This window comes from Dermacentor andersoni, chromosome 3, assembly GCF_023375885.2.
Source record: "Dermacentor andersoni chromosome 3, qqDerAnde1_hic_scaffold, whole genome shotgun sequence".
NCBI classification, from domain to species: domain Eukaryota; kingdom Metazoa; phylum Arthropoda; class Arachnida; order Ixodida; family Ixodidae; genus Dermacentor; species Dermacentor andersoni.
The window spans coordinates 188,944,147-188,963,154 of NC_092816.1; the positions used below are offsets into that span (position 1 = coordinate 188,944,147).

At 42.5% G+C, this 19,008-nt stretch overlaps 1 protein-coding gene and 1 pseudogene across 1 annotated transcript in view; one reads left to right on the forward strand and one right to left on the reverse strand.

Annotated features, from left to right (window-relative positions):
* Window positions 1–19,008, forward strand: part of LOC126524417 (3-oxoacyl-[acyl-carrier-protein] reductase FabG-like) — a 51,888-nt gene that overhangs the window by 18,758 nt on the left and 14,122 nt on the right. The window contains exons 3-6 of the mRNA XM_050172736.3: window positions 1,786–1,878; window positions 6,933–7,071; window positions 9,401–9,441; window positions 14,190–14,259. Coding sequence (XP_050028693.1) covers window positions 1,786–1,878; window positions 6,933–7,071; window positions 9,401–9,441; window positions 14,190–14,259 — 343 coding nt within the window. The remainder of the gene's footprint in view (window positions 1–1,785; window positions 1,879–6,932; window positions 7,072–9,400; window positions 9,442–14,189; window positions 14,260–19,008) is intronic.
* On the reverse strand, window positions 4,216–5,414 carry LOC140216304 (zinc finger MYM-type protein 1-like; annotated as a pseudogene).

Below are 19,008 nucleotides of genomic sequence, written 5' to 3' on the forward strand. Positions count from 1 at the left end.
TTCTTGCTTATTATGTGCTCAAAAGCAAACGACAGATGGCTGCGGATTCTTTACCTCTGATCATGCTGTAAGTCAGCATGTTATCACTCTGCTCCAGCTCTTTCTTCTCAACCTTCAACAAATGACAGCAATCACCACGTAGTTCACGTATTATAGCAGTGTGTGCATACTATCCAGCAATGTAGACCAGTGCTGTCATGTCTTGTCGAGGTCTCTTTAATTCAGCAACAGTCAAGTAGATGCTATGTGCTTGTTGACTATCATCTCAGCATTAGGCTCTTTTTTGTTGCCATTGGACGATCCGGGCATATCTGCCAAAATCAGTGGGTCCTGTAGGTGCATTTTTGCTCGTGCTTTGAACAGTGGCATGATCGACACATTATAATGCAAGCCAAACAGCTGTCTATACTTTTCGAAGCAAGTTTCAGTTGAGTCAGTCTGGAATTTCGCAAGAAGCGCATACCTAAAGCCAAGGTCCTCCAAGCAGTCCCAGAAGCTTCACTGAAAGCATACGTTGTAAGCCACAACACAGTGAGTTTCCATTAGTGCACCTACTTGCACACATCTTCTGTTCCAAGTATTGAGCCAGCTGAAATACCTATCAGAATACTGCAGCAGCTCGCAATTGGTTTCATGTGCTGGCTCTTGCCAGACATCTCTTAGTCTGCATTCTATCTGGGAAGTCTTGACATTGACAGAGTTACACCACCTTACATTGGGTCTATAAACTTTTATCTTGCATCAGCCAGAATCAGGTGCAAGTTCTTGCCTTGAATCTTTGATGCAGACAACACAGCCAGTACAAATTTAATAACTTTTTCATAACCCCTCGGCTTACAGCAACGCTTGTATAGTTTCGTGTAATGGCACCAAACAGATCACCAAGAGAGAAGCAGACACTGCTTTCCAGCTTTAAAACGTCAATGTCATTGCACCACACAGCACTCTTGTCATTCTGCTATCGGGTCCAGATTGCCGTAGGACTCAGTCACACTTTTGGACCATTATCATTATTGGCGATTTCATATGCAACAGCACAGCATTCTTCCAGGCAGAAGATATCTGTACAAAAAAAACTGTGTAGAAAAACATGGCACTTGCATTTCACTCGTTTGACCGTGCGTCACTTTCATGCCGGCGGGTGTGGTGGACGACAGGAAAATTTCTATGTGTGCCCATCTGCCAGTATCGTTCAAACCATTCGAAGGCTTCACTTAGGGTGCGGTGACACAGGAGGGGTACAGGGGCCTAATCTAGGATCAGGTCGGTGCAGGACCACTTTAGCAAACTTTTACACTGCGTCTAACTTAAATAGGTCACTGATGTCCTACCCAAATGACAAAACAAAGGGTTAACAAGAAAATGGAGAACAGTCATTAATGGTGGTTAAACAAGAGAATCCTCAGCCTGGAGCCAACACCATTAATGGGGGACCTGTCTCTTTCTTCAGCCACTGTTGATTGAGTCATGGACACATGTGATGCGCAGACAGTTTATTTTGCTCATTGCCTGTCTTGTAACCATTCACTTTACTTCATGCCTGCCTTTCAGCTTGCAATTGTAGACTCTGCATTCCTGCGTGTGTGCGAAGCTGTCCTTACGCTTCTTAACTCCGTGAATTCTGTTCTATATTCATTCGTTCGAGAAAAAGCTGACAGTGAGAAGTTCTAGTAATATTGGCTTGTTGAGTACAGTGTGGTGAATGCACAGCATGTTATTTAGAGCATATAACTCATATTTTTCAAGGCCAACAGCAATCTATTCTGGTCTCTCTTGTGATTGTAGATCCTGGTTGCCCTGGGTGATGTCTGCAAGGAAGAAGATGTCGTTGCCATTGTGAACGAAACGCTGAAGCACTTTGGCAAGATCGACATCCTCGTAAGTCTGTGCTGCTAAATCTTAGTAAATGTGTGAAAGGATAGAAAATTTGGCGAGCTACACGGTGCTCTTTCACTGTGCCTTTTTTCCCTTAGTATTTGTGCTCTGTGAAGACCATCAAAATGTCTGAAAGGCTGTGTTGAGGACAGGATATAAGGATACTGAAGGATAACTATTAACCAGATGTCTATTACTAAAGGTGCTGACACATAATTTCCAGGCTCTATTTAATTCTATTTATCAAAAATTTAGTTTCAGCACATTTATTGCTTCTTCAGCATCATAAGGACACAGCAATACAACAGATTAGGAAATACTGAAATTTTTTCTGCTTGTTTTGCTTAATGAGCATCAATTCAATGAATTAAATCAATTCAATCAAGCCTCATTTCACGACATACAAAGGGAATACAGACTACGTCCGTTAATATGATCTTGACAGGATCAATTAAATTGATTGAATTATCTGGTGGGCAAGCCAAAAAGATGTCCAAAAAGACTGCTGCTTCATTTTGCAGTATTTATCCTATTATAATGTGCCCCTGAACGACATGCACACACACTTTTTATTTATTTATTGTCATACTCTTAAGGCCCGGGGGCATTACAGAGAGGAGTGGTGATTATTACAAACAAATTCGTTAAAAATATTCTTGATGTTTTTTGGTGTCAGAAATGGCAGTGATGGAGGCAGGGAGGTAGTTCCAGTCATTCGTCGTTCTTGGTAAAAAGAAATAAAAATAAACGTTGGTGCGACAAGTTGGAACTTCAACCTTAAAATGATGATCCGTGCGTGATGATATGTATCATGGCGGGGAGATTAGTTCATCCTTAAGTGTTTCGTTAGTGTAATAACTCTCATAAAAAAAGGCAGAGGCGAAAGTATTTGACGTAACTCTAGGTTAGGGAAGTCAAGGGTTAGTTTCATTGACGAGACACTTGCACGACGAGAATAATTCGAAAGAATAAAACGAGCAGCTCGGTTTTGAATGGATTCGATGGTATGTTTTAGTTTTAGGGTAGAAGGGTTGAAAATGGAGCATGCATATTCAAGTTTAGGCCTCACTAAGGATTTGTACAGAAGTAACTTGACAGCTGCAGTTGTCGACGAAAAATTATGCTGCGAAAACCCTTGCATGCGATTAGGGTTACCGTAAATGTAATTTATATGAATGTTCCATGTAAGATTGTGTGTAATGTAGATACCAAGATATTTGTATGATAAAACATTTTCTGCAGGTATGTTGTTAATATTGTACGTAGGAAGGATGGTATTTCTGACAGCACGGGACACACGCATCGCCTTACATTTATTAGAATTGAGCTTCATTTGTGATCTAGAACACCATAATGTTACCATGCCAATGTCTGATTAAAGAGTATCGCAGTCGCCAGAGTTAGAAATCACACGATAGAGAATACAGTCATCAGCGAATAACTTAATTGATGATTTAATTTGGTCTGGGAGGTCGTTAATATAAATAAAAAATAATAATGGTCCTAGAACCGACCCTTGCGGTACACCAGAGGTTACTCGACCAGTGGAAGAGAAGCATTCGTTAGCATAAACAAATTGGGATCGGTTAGGCATAAAACACTTGACCCAAGCAAGCACGGTAGGATCAATGTTGAGGTTACTTAATTTAGTCAAAAGTAATGCGTGTGAAACAGTATCGAAGGCTTTGGCGAAGTCTAAAAAAATGCAGTCGATAATAACGTTAGCATCCATGGCCTGGAATAAATCATTAGTGAATGACAAAAGCTGTGTTTGGCAGGAATAGTGTTTTCTAAATCCATGTTGGTAGGGGGTGAAAAATAAGTTTGACTCCAGAAATGAAACCAGGTGTGACTAAATTATGTGCTCCATTAATTTGTAGGGAACGCTGGTTAGGGATATAGGTCTGTAATTAAGTGGGGAGTACAGACTGCCAACCTTATGTACGGGAATCACCATCCCTGCCTTCCAATCGTTCGGGAGGATGGTAGTTTGCAGTGGCTGAGCAAAGATTCCGCTCAGGATTGTAGATGAATAAGTAATAGTTCCCTTAAGAAATTTCGAGTTGATACCATCTACTCCACTGCATGCAGAAACTTTTGAGGTCTGTATCAACTTTACAACACCATCAAGGTCAGTGGTAATAGGAAGCATCGGAAAATAATGCAGATCAGAAAAAACAGCACTTGCGCACAGCACAGAATCCTAAAATACAGAGATGAACACGTCATTCAACACTTCACAACAGACACCGCTTGACAGCTCAGTGTAGCTCTCATGAACAGCCTTTACAGCTTCAGCACGACATACCCACCGTGTCATGGACAATGACTTCAAAATTTTTAGCTTTGTGCCAACAGTGTGGCAAATTTGCTCGAATACAGCACGGTGCACAGCACTACTTCCAATGACGTATGCAAGCTGCAGAATGCCAGAGAAATCGAACCACAATCTGTTTTTTTGCTCACAACAAACATCCATCCAACAAGTACCAGGTTCAAGCACTGTGCATAGCAGTGAACATACATGTTCTGCTCTTTGCTCTTGGCCTGAACGCTACAAGTGTGTCCAGGCATAGAAGCCCAGTCAAAGCAGACGAAGCTCACGGAATGCCACGAAACACGTAGGCGTGTGAGAACTGCTCGGAGCAGGGAAAGTACAGAGTCGCTGTCTAACTTTGTAAGCCTTTCAAGAGCAAAAAATACATCCTCCAGCCTATTCTTTACCTTGCAGAAGTACCTCACAATAACTGAAAGTTGCTCATGATGGCCACAGTCACTCGTTTCATCACACATGAGCAAGATCTTGTTCCCTTGTATGCACTCAATAACTGAATACATCATGGCTGCGTGAAGTGACCCCAAGATGCCATTCTGTACCCTGTAACTGGTGTAAGAGGCATTTTTAGGGCCTGACTCTAGGTGATCCTACAGCATAGGGTCATATTAATTAAGATATTTACTATTTCTAAAAACAGACCTTGCCATACTTTCGTCACTCTCATTGTGCCCTCTGAATGGCCTGCCCCCTTTTGTGACAAGAACTGCATCAGTTAGATGCAATAGCAATTCGCGATTTCATTCTTGTTCTTTTGTTGTTGTTGTTTTTTCTACTTGAGACGCTCATAATTCGAAGCCTTCATCTAGCATTGAAGCAACTGATCTGCTTGCCTTGGAGCGATTCTGAGACCCGATAGTGTTCACATGACCCTCAGATTTTTCATGCTGATTGAATCTGCCACCTTTCTCCATTTTTTAAACCCAGTAGACACAAATGATGGGTCCGGAGTCCCCTTTGATAAACCACTTCCTTGTGGAAAAACACAAGAAAAGCAAAAGGCAGTCTTTCACTGGACTGTATTCAAGCCAGCAGGTTTCAAACCAGTGCACACAAAAACTGCACTTTTGATTGTTTGCTTCTTTTTGTGCATGGCTGCTAAGATGAGGCTGGAAAGAACCGTGTGCTTGCCTGGCTTTCTTGTCCACCCCATTAATAGGCATTGCATTGCTAGCGAGAGGTCATTGTTCTGGCTCTCGTGGGTTCATTTAGTGCATCACTGGTGCCGCTGGATCTCGGGGGTACAGTCATCCGCTTGCTGCTGGCAGGAGGTCTTTTTTGGCACACCTTGTTTGGGCTGCTCTCGAGAGCTAGTGAGCTGTACTTCAAACAAATAAATGAAGCTTTACATTAGTCATTCCGTTTTACTTCTTAAAACGGTTCTTATAGCATGCTCGAAATCATGCGTTAGATATTGAGAGATATATTAAATTACTTTTAGCACTGATAAGATTCAATTTGTATGCTCACTAGTTTTATACCGTTTGCTCAGGACCTCATTCCTCTAAGCGAAGGAACATGCTCGCGCTTGCAGCCTTTGTTGTGGTACTTTTTAAGGTGAAATAAGATTATAATATAAAATGTCTCAGAGGTTTATGTGCACATTACCAACAATGGCTCTCCGGCATGCTCCACCAGAGGACTGAGGGCTGATGTTGACTAATTTCCAAACGATTGAGATTTCAGTTACACAACGCTTTCTCTCACATCAAACTCTACAACACTGCAGGCCCCTCAGCTGGGATTCCAACCCGCTAACTGAGACGTCCAGGTGGTGTTGACTGTACACGCTACTGCTCTAAAATATTACAAAGGATGACCCCAAATGCGGAGATTGTCACCTACCTTGTTGAACAGGCCATGTAAGCAGGTGCTTTCACTGGGCTTCATTCTCTGCTGACTTCTTCGCTTGCAGTTTCTTGGACTGCACTCTAGAGGGTTTACTCAACATGACATTGAGAATACTAAAGCAGATACGGAGAAAGGCTCTTGGCAGGAATGGTTGTGATCATATATTCGGGCAGCAGTCTTCAGAAGGAACTAGTTGCAAGCAACGTGGTTGACAACTTCTACAGACGACAAAGTGAACTGAGAAGTACAGTTGTGATGAAGAGCCCATTGGCAGTAAAGTTCTTTAGCCTGTGATAGTCTTTCTGGAGCCTTGAACTCTTCTGGGTACTGTATTACATTGTGCTGCTTTATGGCTACCTTCGTTATGATTTCAGGTCTAGTTTGAACTTGTTCTTCTTTCAAGCACTTCTTAAATTTCTATAACCTGCTGAATGAAAGATTGTAGTACTATTGCATTTTACAAACTGTCGTATTGTATTGCACTCTTCACCAAACCTGCGTTGACTGCTCAGTGTTTTGATGGCCAGGTCCCCTCAAGCTGTCCTTGACAGCGTTTTTTCTCGGACACCTACAGCACTGCCTTTGTCACTGTTAGCGACAAATAAATTCAAATCTTTGCCAGTCCGGGGACGCCTGGAGAAGTGCCTTCACGTATTCTCGTACTGTGTGTGCTTGTGCTAGTGAAAATATTTACTTGAGTTGATGGCACAGTGTACCATGCACGAGTTGGTTTCACTAACTCGAGCACGGTACCCTGCTTGGTACACAATGGAAAACACATACTGCTGTGTTCTTGGCCTCTTGATGACTGTAGACTACTGCTTTACGTTTTTCTTTGCTGTTTACAGACACTGTTGGCTATGTGATGCAGGTAAACAGTGCTGGCATTATCAAGAATGGCACCACAGAGAACACGCCACTGACAGCCTACGATGAGATAATGAATGTCAACCTCCGCAGCATCTTCCACATGATGCAGGTTACCATCCCACATCTCAAGAAGACCAAAGGTGTGTGTGGGGGCACGAATGGAACATGTTCAATTACACAAGAGAATACGTGGCAAATCAGTTCTGCAGAAGCCTGCAAGGTGGAGGAAAGTACAGGAAAATTAAAAATTGTCATTCACCCGTAATGTAGTGAAAGAAACCCCTTTGGGTTTCCTTTGTACCTTCGTGCTACCATGGGGTGGATGGCAATTTTTCCCTTTCAAGGGAATAAGTGTGGCATGCTGAATGAGGGAGGTGAACCTCTTAACAGGCCTGTTGGAGTTGCATCCACATTTGCAAATGGATGAAACTTTTTTTAAATGCAAGCTTTTTAATTCGATGACACTTGCTTTTAGTACAATAAAGCACTCATATTTTGTGGAACGGAAGGAATGTAAGATTTACCCGAATGTCAAATTGTCGGATCACCCTAAGAAACAAACAAAAGCTTGTAGCATCAGAGTACCGTTATTTACTGATTAAATTTGTTAACCTTCATTGCATTTTGAAAACATATTTGTAGTCTGGGAGCTCGCCACTATACTTGAATAGTGCACAAACATTGCATTATACTGGTGCTAACATATGGGGCAGAAACTTAGTTTAACATAGAAGCTTGAGAAGGTAACCGTGCAATATGCGATGGAAAGAAAAATGTTAGGCATAACGTAAAGAGACATGAAGGCAGTAGTGTGGATTATGGTGGCAGCCGATATTCTAATTGATATCAAGAGAAAAAAAAAAGGTTATGCGCACTTTATATGCTAAGCTAGCAGCAAGCAAGCTGCTTTTGACATTCTTGACATTCATGCATCCTGGTACAAATTAAAGAAATTTAGGCATGGGCCAACATCCTATTTCTGATGGTTGCAGAGCTGTTTGATCAATGCAGAATATCATATGTGCCATAAACCATCGGGAAAATGACATGTTGCTGTTCGTAGACAGTGATGAAATGTGTAGTAATGGACACTAACTGTAAATAAATATTTATGTGAAACCGAAGTTTGGTGGTCTAATTTTTTTCTAATTGCCAAAATCGGAGATATGCTGCATTCTTTTTCTTGTTAAGGAAGTGTATCTGCATTAGTTTTCCCATTTAACCTATAAAAATTGGCTGTGCACAAGGTTCAGAAATCGGCTCGTATCAGATAAATACAGTTAAATATTGATGTAATGAAGTAGTTAAAATTGCAATTTGCTTCATTATAAACAGTCGCCAATCGACTTTTTTGACACAGAAAGGGGCCACAAAATTTTCAGACTTATCACGCATTCGAAGAAAGCAAAATTGAATGAAAAAGCCATTCATATTGATGAATGTGGCAGTCGGCGGTGAATGATACAGTTTCATGCCACGTCGATGATATCTTCACATCGGCGGTAGGAAAAGCCAGCCATGGTTTTGCGTGATAGCATCGCCCGCGCTGTGACAACGCTGTAATGAAAAGTGCCGGCAGCGGGGAGCTTGCTTCTGCCTTTCACTCCTACCGGTCACTGAAACTCGAGATTATGCAACCTCGCTTACAGCCATAGATACCCACGGCCAAGATGCATGCCAACTAACCCCCACTCCTCCCCCACACTGCCCCCTCGCACAGGCTTGATCGCGTTGCCGTGAGTGACCTCCCCTCCGCCTTTTGCCTTTGCTCGTCAAGAAGCCACCATTTTTTTTGTCAGGCGCTCGCACACTTTCACTCTCACATAAAGCACAAAGTGCACAGGCTGTAATAGGATCTTATTGCACTTGGACTTTATACGGAGCACCATGCGGTACCACTTCAGCGGTCTTTCTTGTTGTGCCACCCGCGATTTGAGAGGTGTGTTTGCAGCAGCTGCTTGTAAGTCAATCATTTGACCATCTGCAGTCAGGGAAGTCCTTTTATTGTCTCGCCATTCCTTTGTGGCGGAAGCTAAATTTCGTTATATTAAATTCACATACAAACACTTCGTTATATTGAGATTTTAAATAGATGGTGTTCTATGGATAAGAGGTTATAAAAAGTTATGAATACTTCGTTATATTGTGAATTTCGTAACATTGAAGTTCATTATATCAAGGTTTAACTGTACTGCCAACTGAATCAGTGGTGTGCTTAGGCATTTTTTCTGCCTTTTCTTTAACCCGCAGGATAATTTTCCCTTTTGTTGGAACCATTGGGATAGAGTTATCGAAAGTCGACTGTGGACATGCATGGGAGATGCAAAGCTAGATTCTGACTTGCCATTTAAGTGCACATTCTCCGAAATTTACTTCTGATATTTATTAATGAACATACGTTACTTTTGCCTTTGACGGGAAAAACCTTGTCAAAGTCGTGTGGTGACGAATTTCGTTGTTTCTTTCCAGGAACCATTATAAATGTCTCAAGTGTCACTGGACTGCGAGCTGTAAGTTGCACAGATTGTCTTGTGAAAGAGCTGAAAGTGAGTCAAAATGAGAGCTGCACTGTGGCGTAGTGACAAGGGAGCTCAGTGACATGGAGCTCAGTGACATATTTGACATCACAATTTTTGTGACATGCATCTTGCACAGAATGTTATTACCATATTTACTCTATTCTAAGCACCCCCTTTTTTTCACGATTGCAATGCCCAAAGTGAGGGGGGGTGCTTAGATTCGAAAAATCTAGAATGACCCCCCCCCTCCCTCTTTTCGCTGCGACATCGTGACAAGATGGGTGCGAGAAATAACATTTTATTTTGCAAACATCCAAAAGAAAAATGGGTGCACACAGTGAACAAACCGCTTGTGTAGGATGCTCAGTCACTATCACTGCCACTCGAGTTCGTCGCACCGCTTGAACCGCTGCTCTCGGTATCCCACAGCAGGTCGTCTTCCGTTCCGTCGAAGTTGTTTGTGATCGAGCACTTCTTAAATGATTTGACCACAACGTCCACTTGGACCCTCTTCCACGTGTCCGAAATCCACTTTGCGATGGTTGATGGGGACGCTTTCTGCAGTTTTCCCGTCGACGTTTTCTTCCGGTCAGGGTTTCGCACCCACTCTTCGTACTCCTGTCGGAGATTGGCTTTGAAGGGCTTGTTGACTGAAACGACGAGGGGTTGCAGCACTGGCGTCATGCCACCCGGAATCACAACCACGTCGTTATTGATGTTCCGAAGCTTTGTCTTTACCTACGGGGTCGGATGGCCGCGAAATGCGTCCCACAGAAGCATAGACCGCGTGCCTGCAGGTCCGCCGAGCAATGATTCCAGAGTGAGCAAGCGCGTTTGGCGGCCTTGGCTACACGCTCTTCCTAACAAATAAGGGGGCGCTTAGATTTGCATGCAAACTTTTTTCCTAACTTTTTCGCGAAAATAGAGGGGGGTGCTTAGAATCGGGGGGGTGCTTAGAATCGCGAAAATACGGTATCTGTGGCTCGCAGTCTCCTGGGTGGGTCCCTAAAGAGGGGGAAACTGCTGTGAAATTTTTTTCTGGCTGTGGTTGAGCTCACTTATGATATTACTGGTTTTGACAATATATCAAGTATAACATGAGCAGCTGCTGCACTGTGAACATTGGTATGTGTCTAATGAATACATTGTTGCGCTAACAGGAAAATAAAGACTTAGAAAGACAAGTAAGAAACGATAGGTCGAGCACTGAGCTTCAACTGATTTTATTCTTACAACAGAGCAGGGAAAATCAACAAATCCGCATGTGTACAACAGTGTTGTCTGGAGCGATTACTGTGACGTTTTTAACAGCTGCAGCTCGTTAAAAAGCAAAATAGACTTACCACTAATGCAACTCTGCCTCTCTTTTTTTATGTGGTATGCCTCAAAAAGTTGTCTTGCTAGCATATCACCACTCCTGCCAATTCTCTTAATCTCACACAGTAGTGGCTGACATCTGCCTGCCAAGCAAACCGTGCAGTGGGCAGCTAAATGCACATTACCCTTGTTAATGATAGACAATTCATGCTCCTGTGCCCGGTCATTGACACATCTCCCCGTTTGACCCACGTAGGACTTCCCACATTTCCGCAATAGCTCATATATATAATGCCCGTCGTACATTTCACGTACAGCCTAGTGTGTGTGTGTGTGTTTTTTTTCCTTTTTGGCATCCTGACTTGTTGTCAACGTGGCTTATGTGCGGACACATTCCACTCAACTTGCGTGGCGCCGAGAAAACAACTGGCACACCAAACCTATTTGCGACTTTCTTTAAGTTGTGGGAAAGTTTGCGGACATACGGCACCACTGCGTGCTTGCATCCTTTTTGGTCAGGGCTAGGCATATGCTCTTTTTCCTTCACCTTCTGGAGCAACGTTTTTGACAATGCCCCTACGACCGAGTTTGGGTAGCCGGCTGTGTGTAGCCTTGCCAGTTGCTTATCAAAGCTAGCCTGTATCGTGTGAGGGTATGACTTCATGAGAGCAGACTCAAGGCAGAGTGGCTACTGCTCTTTTAGCTAACTTTGAATGTGCCAAATCATGTGGCAACAATTCCTTCTGGGCACATGGGTTATACTGCCAACAGACGTGGTTTTTTGTCAACCTAAAAACAGATCTCAAAACTAAGGAGTACCAAAGGAAGGGGTTTCATGTGTAAATCGTATGCCCTCCCCATGTAGTCTAAAAATGTCTAAGACCTCGTACATGGACTGGTCAATGGTCAAATCGCGGTCACTTTTTAAAAGAAATAAAAAAATAATCGGTCTATCTAAAGGCCTTCAGGTAGAACCTATCGTCAAAGGAACTGTGCAGGCTGACTCAAAAAAAAAAAAAAAAAAATGTTACAGAGCACAGAAGCGATGCGGGAACCAATGCATATTCTTTGCCATTGAACATACAAGTCATCGTTAAAAGAAATAAAAGTAGACTTTAAATAAAATTCCAATAAAACCATTAAGTTGTCAGTGGACATGCCCGCTACGTTCTGAAAATCTACTGGGCCGTTACAGTCAATGCAATCCCTAACAGAGGCAGACATTTTCTGTTGAGGTACTGAGTAAAACAAATCAACTACGTCTGCAGAAAAAGCATATGCAATAGTGGCATTTCCTTTCAAGAATTCAATTACACATCTAGAGTGTTTAGTCGTGAAAAGATCATCCATTTGCAACAATTTCAAATTCATTCAACAATTTCAAATTGCAAGTGGATCTGGCACATGTCCTAGCAGATGCAAGTGGTATAACATGCCTTGAGAATGTGCGCCTATCTTAACATCGCTTGGCCCCACGTGCACTGAACAGAGAAATGAAAAATGTCTCTGATGGGGATTTTTAGCTGACGTGTGAATTGGTCGAGGTTTGGTTAAGAACAAGTGCTTGAAGAGCAGTGACGCGGAAATGTGTAGCTGGATGTTGTTTCATTTCTCACTTATTATTATTTCAATATACTGCAGGCCAGCATTTTGGCCCTTGCAGGAGTGGCATGCATAAATAGAGCATACAAGCAAGCGAAGAAAAGTACAAGTCACCTGCAATACAAACAGGCAACGTAAAGGCAAAAAACACAACTATGCGTCATCTGTACATCAAGGTAATGAATGCATAAGAAATAATAAAATGAAATCAACATGTTCCACCATCAACCAAGTAGATATTGATATTGAATAGATATTGAGTCTGTTTCTCAACCACTCTTCCACAACCACATTATGATGCTCTTACATGTAAATGGTGAGGACTAGAGGGATTGTGGACTTGCTTCCTTACTCTGGAAGTAACTTCGCTCTGAGCTAGGTAAATTCAGCATCATGTGACATTTTCAGAAGCTCCTTCCAATGGCACATGGCTGAGGATGTTCCAATGCAGTGGCCTGGTGGCTATGGTGTCACGCCGCTGAGCTGAGCGTTCTGGGTTCGAGCCCAGCCATGTTTCCATGGAGGCACAATGCAAAAACACTCGTGCATCTCACAGTACCCCAGGTGGTTAAATAATCCAGAATACCCCACTACCGTATGCCTCATAATCACATTATAAGAAGCCAACACTGACACCGAGGACAACATAGGGGAAATTACTTGTGCTTAATAAATGAAATAAAGAAACGATAAATTAATGGAAATGAAAGTGGATGAAAAAACAACTTGCCGCAGGTGGGGAACGATCCCACAACCTTCGCATGCGAAGGTTGTGGGATCGATTAATTCTTTTTCTTCACATTTATTACATAATGAGGGTCTCTAATCCGGTAACATTGATGCCTTCAGGTAGCATGCGTGGGTTTAATGACCAGTTGCCTTCACCCAAAAAGATCACGTTCTCGTGGCACCCGCGGCAGAAAGGATGTTCCACATCCGCCGCCAAGGTCTGTGAGTGGACACGCTGGCTAACACTCCCAGGGTTCTACTAGGAAACAGATACCCAAGAAAGTGGCCGGGGAAATGGCGCCGTGGTAGCTAAATTGGTGGAGGATCGCAAGCGAAATGCCAAGGTTGTACGATCGTTCCCCACGTGCGGCAAGTTGTTTTTTCATCCACTTTCATTTCCATTAATTTATCGTTTCTTTATTTAAGTTATTAAGCACAAGTAATTTCCCCTATGTTGTCCTTGGTGTCGGTGTTTGTTGGCTTCTGAAATGACTAATAAATATATGACTAATAAAAATCGGGCCCCTCGGTTCACCCCGTTTCTTCATGTTCATAATCACATTGTGGTTTTGGCACACAGAATGCCAAAAAATAAATATTTTTTAAATTTAATGTTTGAAGATATGTGAAAATGGATGGCGGTCAGCCAGATGACGCACCCGCCACAGTGGTTCAGTGGCCATGGCATTCTGCTGCTTGGCAGAAGGTTGGATTGATTCCCATCCATGGTGGCCACATTATGATGGGGGCAGAGTATAAAAACCCTAGTGTACCATGCTTTGCATCTACACTACACAATCCCAGTTGGTCAAAATTTAGCCAAAGCTATGGCATCTCTCATAGCCAATGTGTTACTTTGGGATGTTAAACACTAAGAACACAACACAACGTTAAATCAGCTATTGGCTAGTACCATCTTCGTCACATAAGCGGCACTCAAGCCAGTTCACATGCCAGCGCCTTGTGAATGATCTTCTTCGTAGGTCTGGCTAGCACAGTGCCTGCTACAACACCGTCAATTAATCATTTGGGTGGACGACATGCTCTGTGCTAAATTACTAACCCTTGAAATTGCTTTTCATTTTGTGCAGTTTCCCAATGTCGTTGCCTACAACATAAGCAAGGCAGGCCTGGACCAACTGACTCGCACTGCAGCCCTTGGTAGGTGGTTACAAGGACTGGCATGCGCCGAAAATTCTGTGCATGCTTAGGACACTCAGCAGCCTACAACTACCATATTTATTTATTTATTTATTTATTACAGATACTTTCAGAGCCCGAGGGCATTACAGAAAGGAGTGGTTAATACATATACAAGTGTGCAATAATACAATTTATGAGAATACAAGTTAACAAAATAAGGAATCTTCAATGGCACTTCTGAACTTAGTGTCGATAATGGCAGCGATGGATGCAGGAAGGTGGCTCCATTCTGCGCTGGTTTTGGGAATGAAAGAATAATTATATAAGTTGGTTTGGCAAAATGGCACACCAACCTTGAACTTGTGGTCCACACGCGATGAAATGTGTGTCGGTTGAAGAAAAAGATAGCTTTTTAACACTTCATTTTGATAATAGATTTTGTGAAAGAGGCAGAGACGAAGAAATTTATGACGTAAAGACAGATCAGGCAGGTTTAGTGTGTTCTTCATTGTGGATACAGAAGCGTAGCGGGAATAATTTGATAGAATAAACCGGGCTGCGCGATTCTGAACAGATTCAAGGGAAGCGATTAGTATGGATTGACTGGGGTTTCAGATGCTGGATGCATATTCGAGTTTTGGACGGACTAAAGTTTTATAAAGAATTAATTTTAAGGAAGACGACGCTTTGGAAAAGTTAGGGCGCAGGTAGTCAAGAGTGCAGTTAGCATTGCGGGATACATAATCAACGTGCATGTTCCAGGATAGGTCATGAGTAAAATTAGTGCCAAGGTATTTGTAGGAGTTAACGGGATTCAAGGAGGCTCCTTTAAGGTAATAACTGTGGTTTGTACTGTGAAGGCGCCAGATTATTCTCATGGTTTTACATTTATTAACGTTTAATTGCATAAGCCATTTGTCACACCATAGAGATAATTGATCGAGATCTTTTTGGATATTTAGTGATTCAGATAAATTTGTTATTTTGTTGTAAATTACGCAGTCATCTGCAAAAAGCTTAATTGATGAAAAAAAATCTGTTGGGAAGATCATTTATATATGCAAGAAACAACAAAGGGCCGAGTACAGACCCCTCTGGTATGCCGGACGTAACAGAAGAAAGAGCAGACGAATAATCATTAGCAGTTACATATTGAGTACAGTTCGAAAGAAAGTCTTTAATCCAGTTAAATACGCTAGTGTCAATATTAAGTTTACTAAGCTTTAAAAGGAGTAAGTCATGAGGTACTGAGTCAAATGCCTTTGCGAAATCGAGAAAAATGCAGTCTATATCGAAACCAAGGTTAATAGCTATAAATAGATCATTAGTAAACGTTGGTAGTTGGGTCTCACACGAAAGCATTTTCCTAAATTCATGTTGAGAATTATTAAAAAAAGAATTGTTCTCCAAAAATTCAATTAGCTGCAAATTTATGATGTGTTCTATCATTTTGCATGGTATGCTAGTCAATGAGATCGGCCGATAGTTATCTGCCGAATGAGCATTACCCAATTTGAAGATAGGGACCACCTTTCCCACCTTCTAGTCGCTGGGTAATGTGAAACACCGTAACGATTGTTAAAAAAGTTTTGAGAGTATGATTGCTGAGTACACTGCGGTTATCTTTAGCATCTTTGAGTTGAGTAGGTGAGCACCAGCGGAAGAGGAGATCTTCAGATTGTCAATGAGCTTGGTAACGCCAACCCAATCTGTAACAATGGGGTCCATAGGGGGAAGGTTTTGGTCAGGTAAACGGGGTAATAATGCAGGAGCAGCTGTACTGAAGACGGAAACAAATGCATTGTTTAAGACTGTGCAAGACTGGCTAAGAGGAAGGATAGTGTCGTCGCTACCAGATAACGGTATGGGGCGTGTTGTTGAACCACTGACAACGCTCCAAAATTTGCGAGGGTTTGTTCGAAGTACCGATGGCAGGGTGTTGTTTAGAAAAGAATCTTTTGCGCACTGAATCGCACAGGTATATTCTTTATGAACTCGCCGATATGCTGCCCAATGATCAGTATTGTTAGTTCGCTTTGCGCGACGGAACATTCTTTTCTTTTTATTGATAGGCACTTTAACGAAGAGTTGAACCAGGGTGACCGGGAATTGTAGATGATTTTCTTTTTCGGAATATGTCGTTCTACCAGATGTAGAATTTTTTCTTTATACATGGTCCAGTTTTCTTCTATGGAATGTTTGCCGAAGTTGCTGACATAGCCTTCTGTAAATAATTCTAACTCGGCTATTGAACTTGTATCAGCTCTGCTGTAGTCCCGTATTATATTTTTTCGCATTTCTGTGTCGTGTTCTTAAGGTAAAGTGAATCAATGAATGGTCACTTAATCCTGGGAGGTAAGTTAATTCAGAAACTAACTCTGGAATCGTAGTAAATAGCAGGTAAAGAATACTGGAAGATGTTGCAGTTGTACGAGTCGGCTCATGAACGAGTTGAGTAAGGTTAAAGTCAGCACAAAGATTAAGGAATTGCATACATTCAGATGAAACATTTTTTTACGGTAGTGGAATCGTTGTTCCATAGTATTGTGGGAAAGTTGAAGTCACCTAAAATAAACGGCGGCAAATTGGGAAACCTAATTACAAGGCTATTAAGGACATCATAAAGATTGTTACAAAGAGAAGATGAGGCAGCTGGAGGACGGTACAATGCACAGAAAATAAATTCACGATTTGCAATAGATACACTTATACAAACAAGTTCCAAAGACGATATGACTGGAACAGCCTTGGATGCGAACATGTCACTAACAGCAGTAAGTACACCGCCCCCAGATCAGACGTCACGGTCCCAGCGGTATAGTATATTGTAATTCTTTTCACATTGGAATATTTTGGAGTCCTTTATCTTAGCAGAGAGCCAGGTCTCAGTTATAACAATTATATCAGCAGTGCATGAATCTATGACTGATGATAACACGACACGTTCGTTAAGAATGCTTTGTGCATTTGTAAAGAGCAGCGATACATTGTTTCCGTCTTTCTTAACGGCTCTCAGCTATGATGAACTTGAAGTAGCGCCCCCATTGCCCCGCGCGTGCGTCTTAGCAACAGGTTCTATTTCGTGCACTGAGTCAGTAACTGCGCAGTAAGCATACATTTTATTATTCATGATAAGTTTGTTATATCGCAGTGAACCTGACTGGCCCTTCGACTTACTAAATTCAATTAACTTCTTACGCGATTGAAGAGTTGATCTACAGAAATCTTCGCCGACAGTTATGCCGGAGATTTTAATTTTACTTCTTTGGGAGAAGATCGTGTCCTTGAGCTTCGCTGAAGAGAATTTGGCAATAATAGGCAGGGGTTTGCTGTCATTAAAACTGCCTAGTCTGTGTGCTCTAGAAATATCGCTATTGGGTAATTGCAAGTTAAGCTGTCTTGAGAGCAAATCAGGCACAGTGCTTTCTGACTGAGCCCATGTTTCAGCTGAATTGTCGGGGATGCCGTAAAACGAAAGGTTGTCACGTCTGGAACGGTCTTCCAAGTCGTCCAGACGGGATTGTATTAAAACGTTCTGTCTCTGGACTACCTCTGATACAATGCTCGAGATTTCAGTTTCAGATCTATTGCATTCAATATTTTCAACGATTGCCTCAAGAGCAGTCAACCTATTCGTCACGTCGCAATATTTGTGTGCCAGCGCTTCTTGGTTACCTTCAGTTCATGGAAGGCATCCATTAATTCCTTGTGGCGTGTGTCAACCTTTTCAGAGAGAGCTGCAATGGCAGCTAGCAAATCACTATGGGTAGGTCCGGGGCTCATTTCATTATCACCGCAGACCAGCAGTTGTTTTGTAACAAGTACACATTCACATATTGTTATGAACAAAGCACTTGGGCATGGGAGAAGCAGCCGGCAGGCATTACTCGTACGCTTGGAATAAAGCGTTAAGCTATTACTAACCTGCAGATAGTAGAAAAGGGGATTCGTGAGCGACAACTGCATCGCTGCCGCTCTCCCGTGCCCACTGAAGATAGGTAGCCGAAGTCAGTTTCTTATACTTTGGTAGGATAGCGCTGTCGATGATGACGCCCTTTCGTGGTCAGTAATGAAGAAGGTGGTTTTGCGCATGTCCGTGTCGTGTAGGCCACAACAGCCGATCGCCGGTTCCAATACCAACAGCTCAGGTAGTAGTGGTGCCGACATCATCGCTGACAGCTCAGGAGACCGAGGAAGCCATGGCACAAGCAGCACGACAAACTGCATATAGTAGAAAAGGGGATTCGTGAGTGACAACTGCATCGCTGCCGCTCTCCCGTGCGCACTACTCGCATAATGGTTGTACTACCTTGTAAAAAAAATTGACGCAAATTCAGGGGTGCGATCATTACGCAGGTTAAATTTCCCGCCAAAATATATAATTTTTTTTTCATCCCGCATTTGCTGCGGGATGACAACGAGCGGGCGGCTGCCGCTGTAACAGCATGGTAACAGTGTGGGACACCAATACAAAAATGGCGGCCGGCGAAGCAAGCCAAACGCGCTGAATGCAATTTTTGTTCTTCTCGTGAGTACATTACGCACATTGAAACAATTTCTTCTGTATCGGTAATGAATAATATCGTTAATATCGGCAAGTTTGCGACAATAACGTAGCCATGTCCACTTTGAGGGGACAGAAACAGAGATGGGCACGCGTAGCTGCCAGTGACATATAAACACATGGCGGGCATGCTGCGGAAACTGTGGCATTTGCCTCCACTACTATCCTAATATGGCATGTTTCCGCTACGGACGGGCGAATAT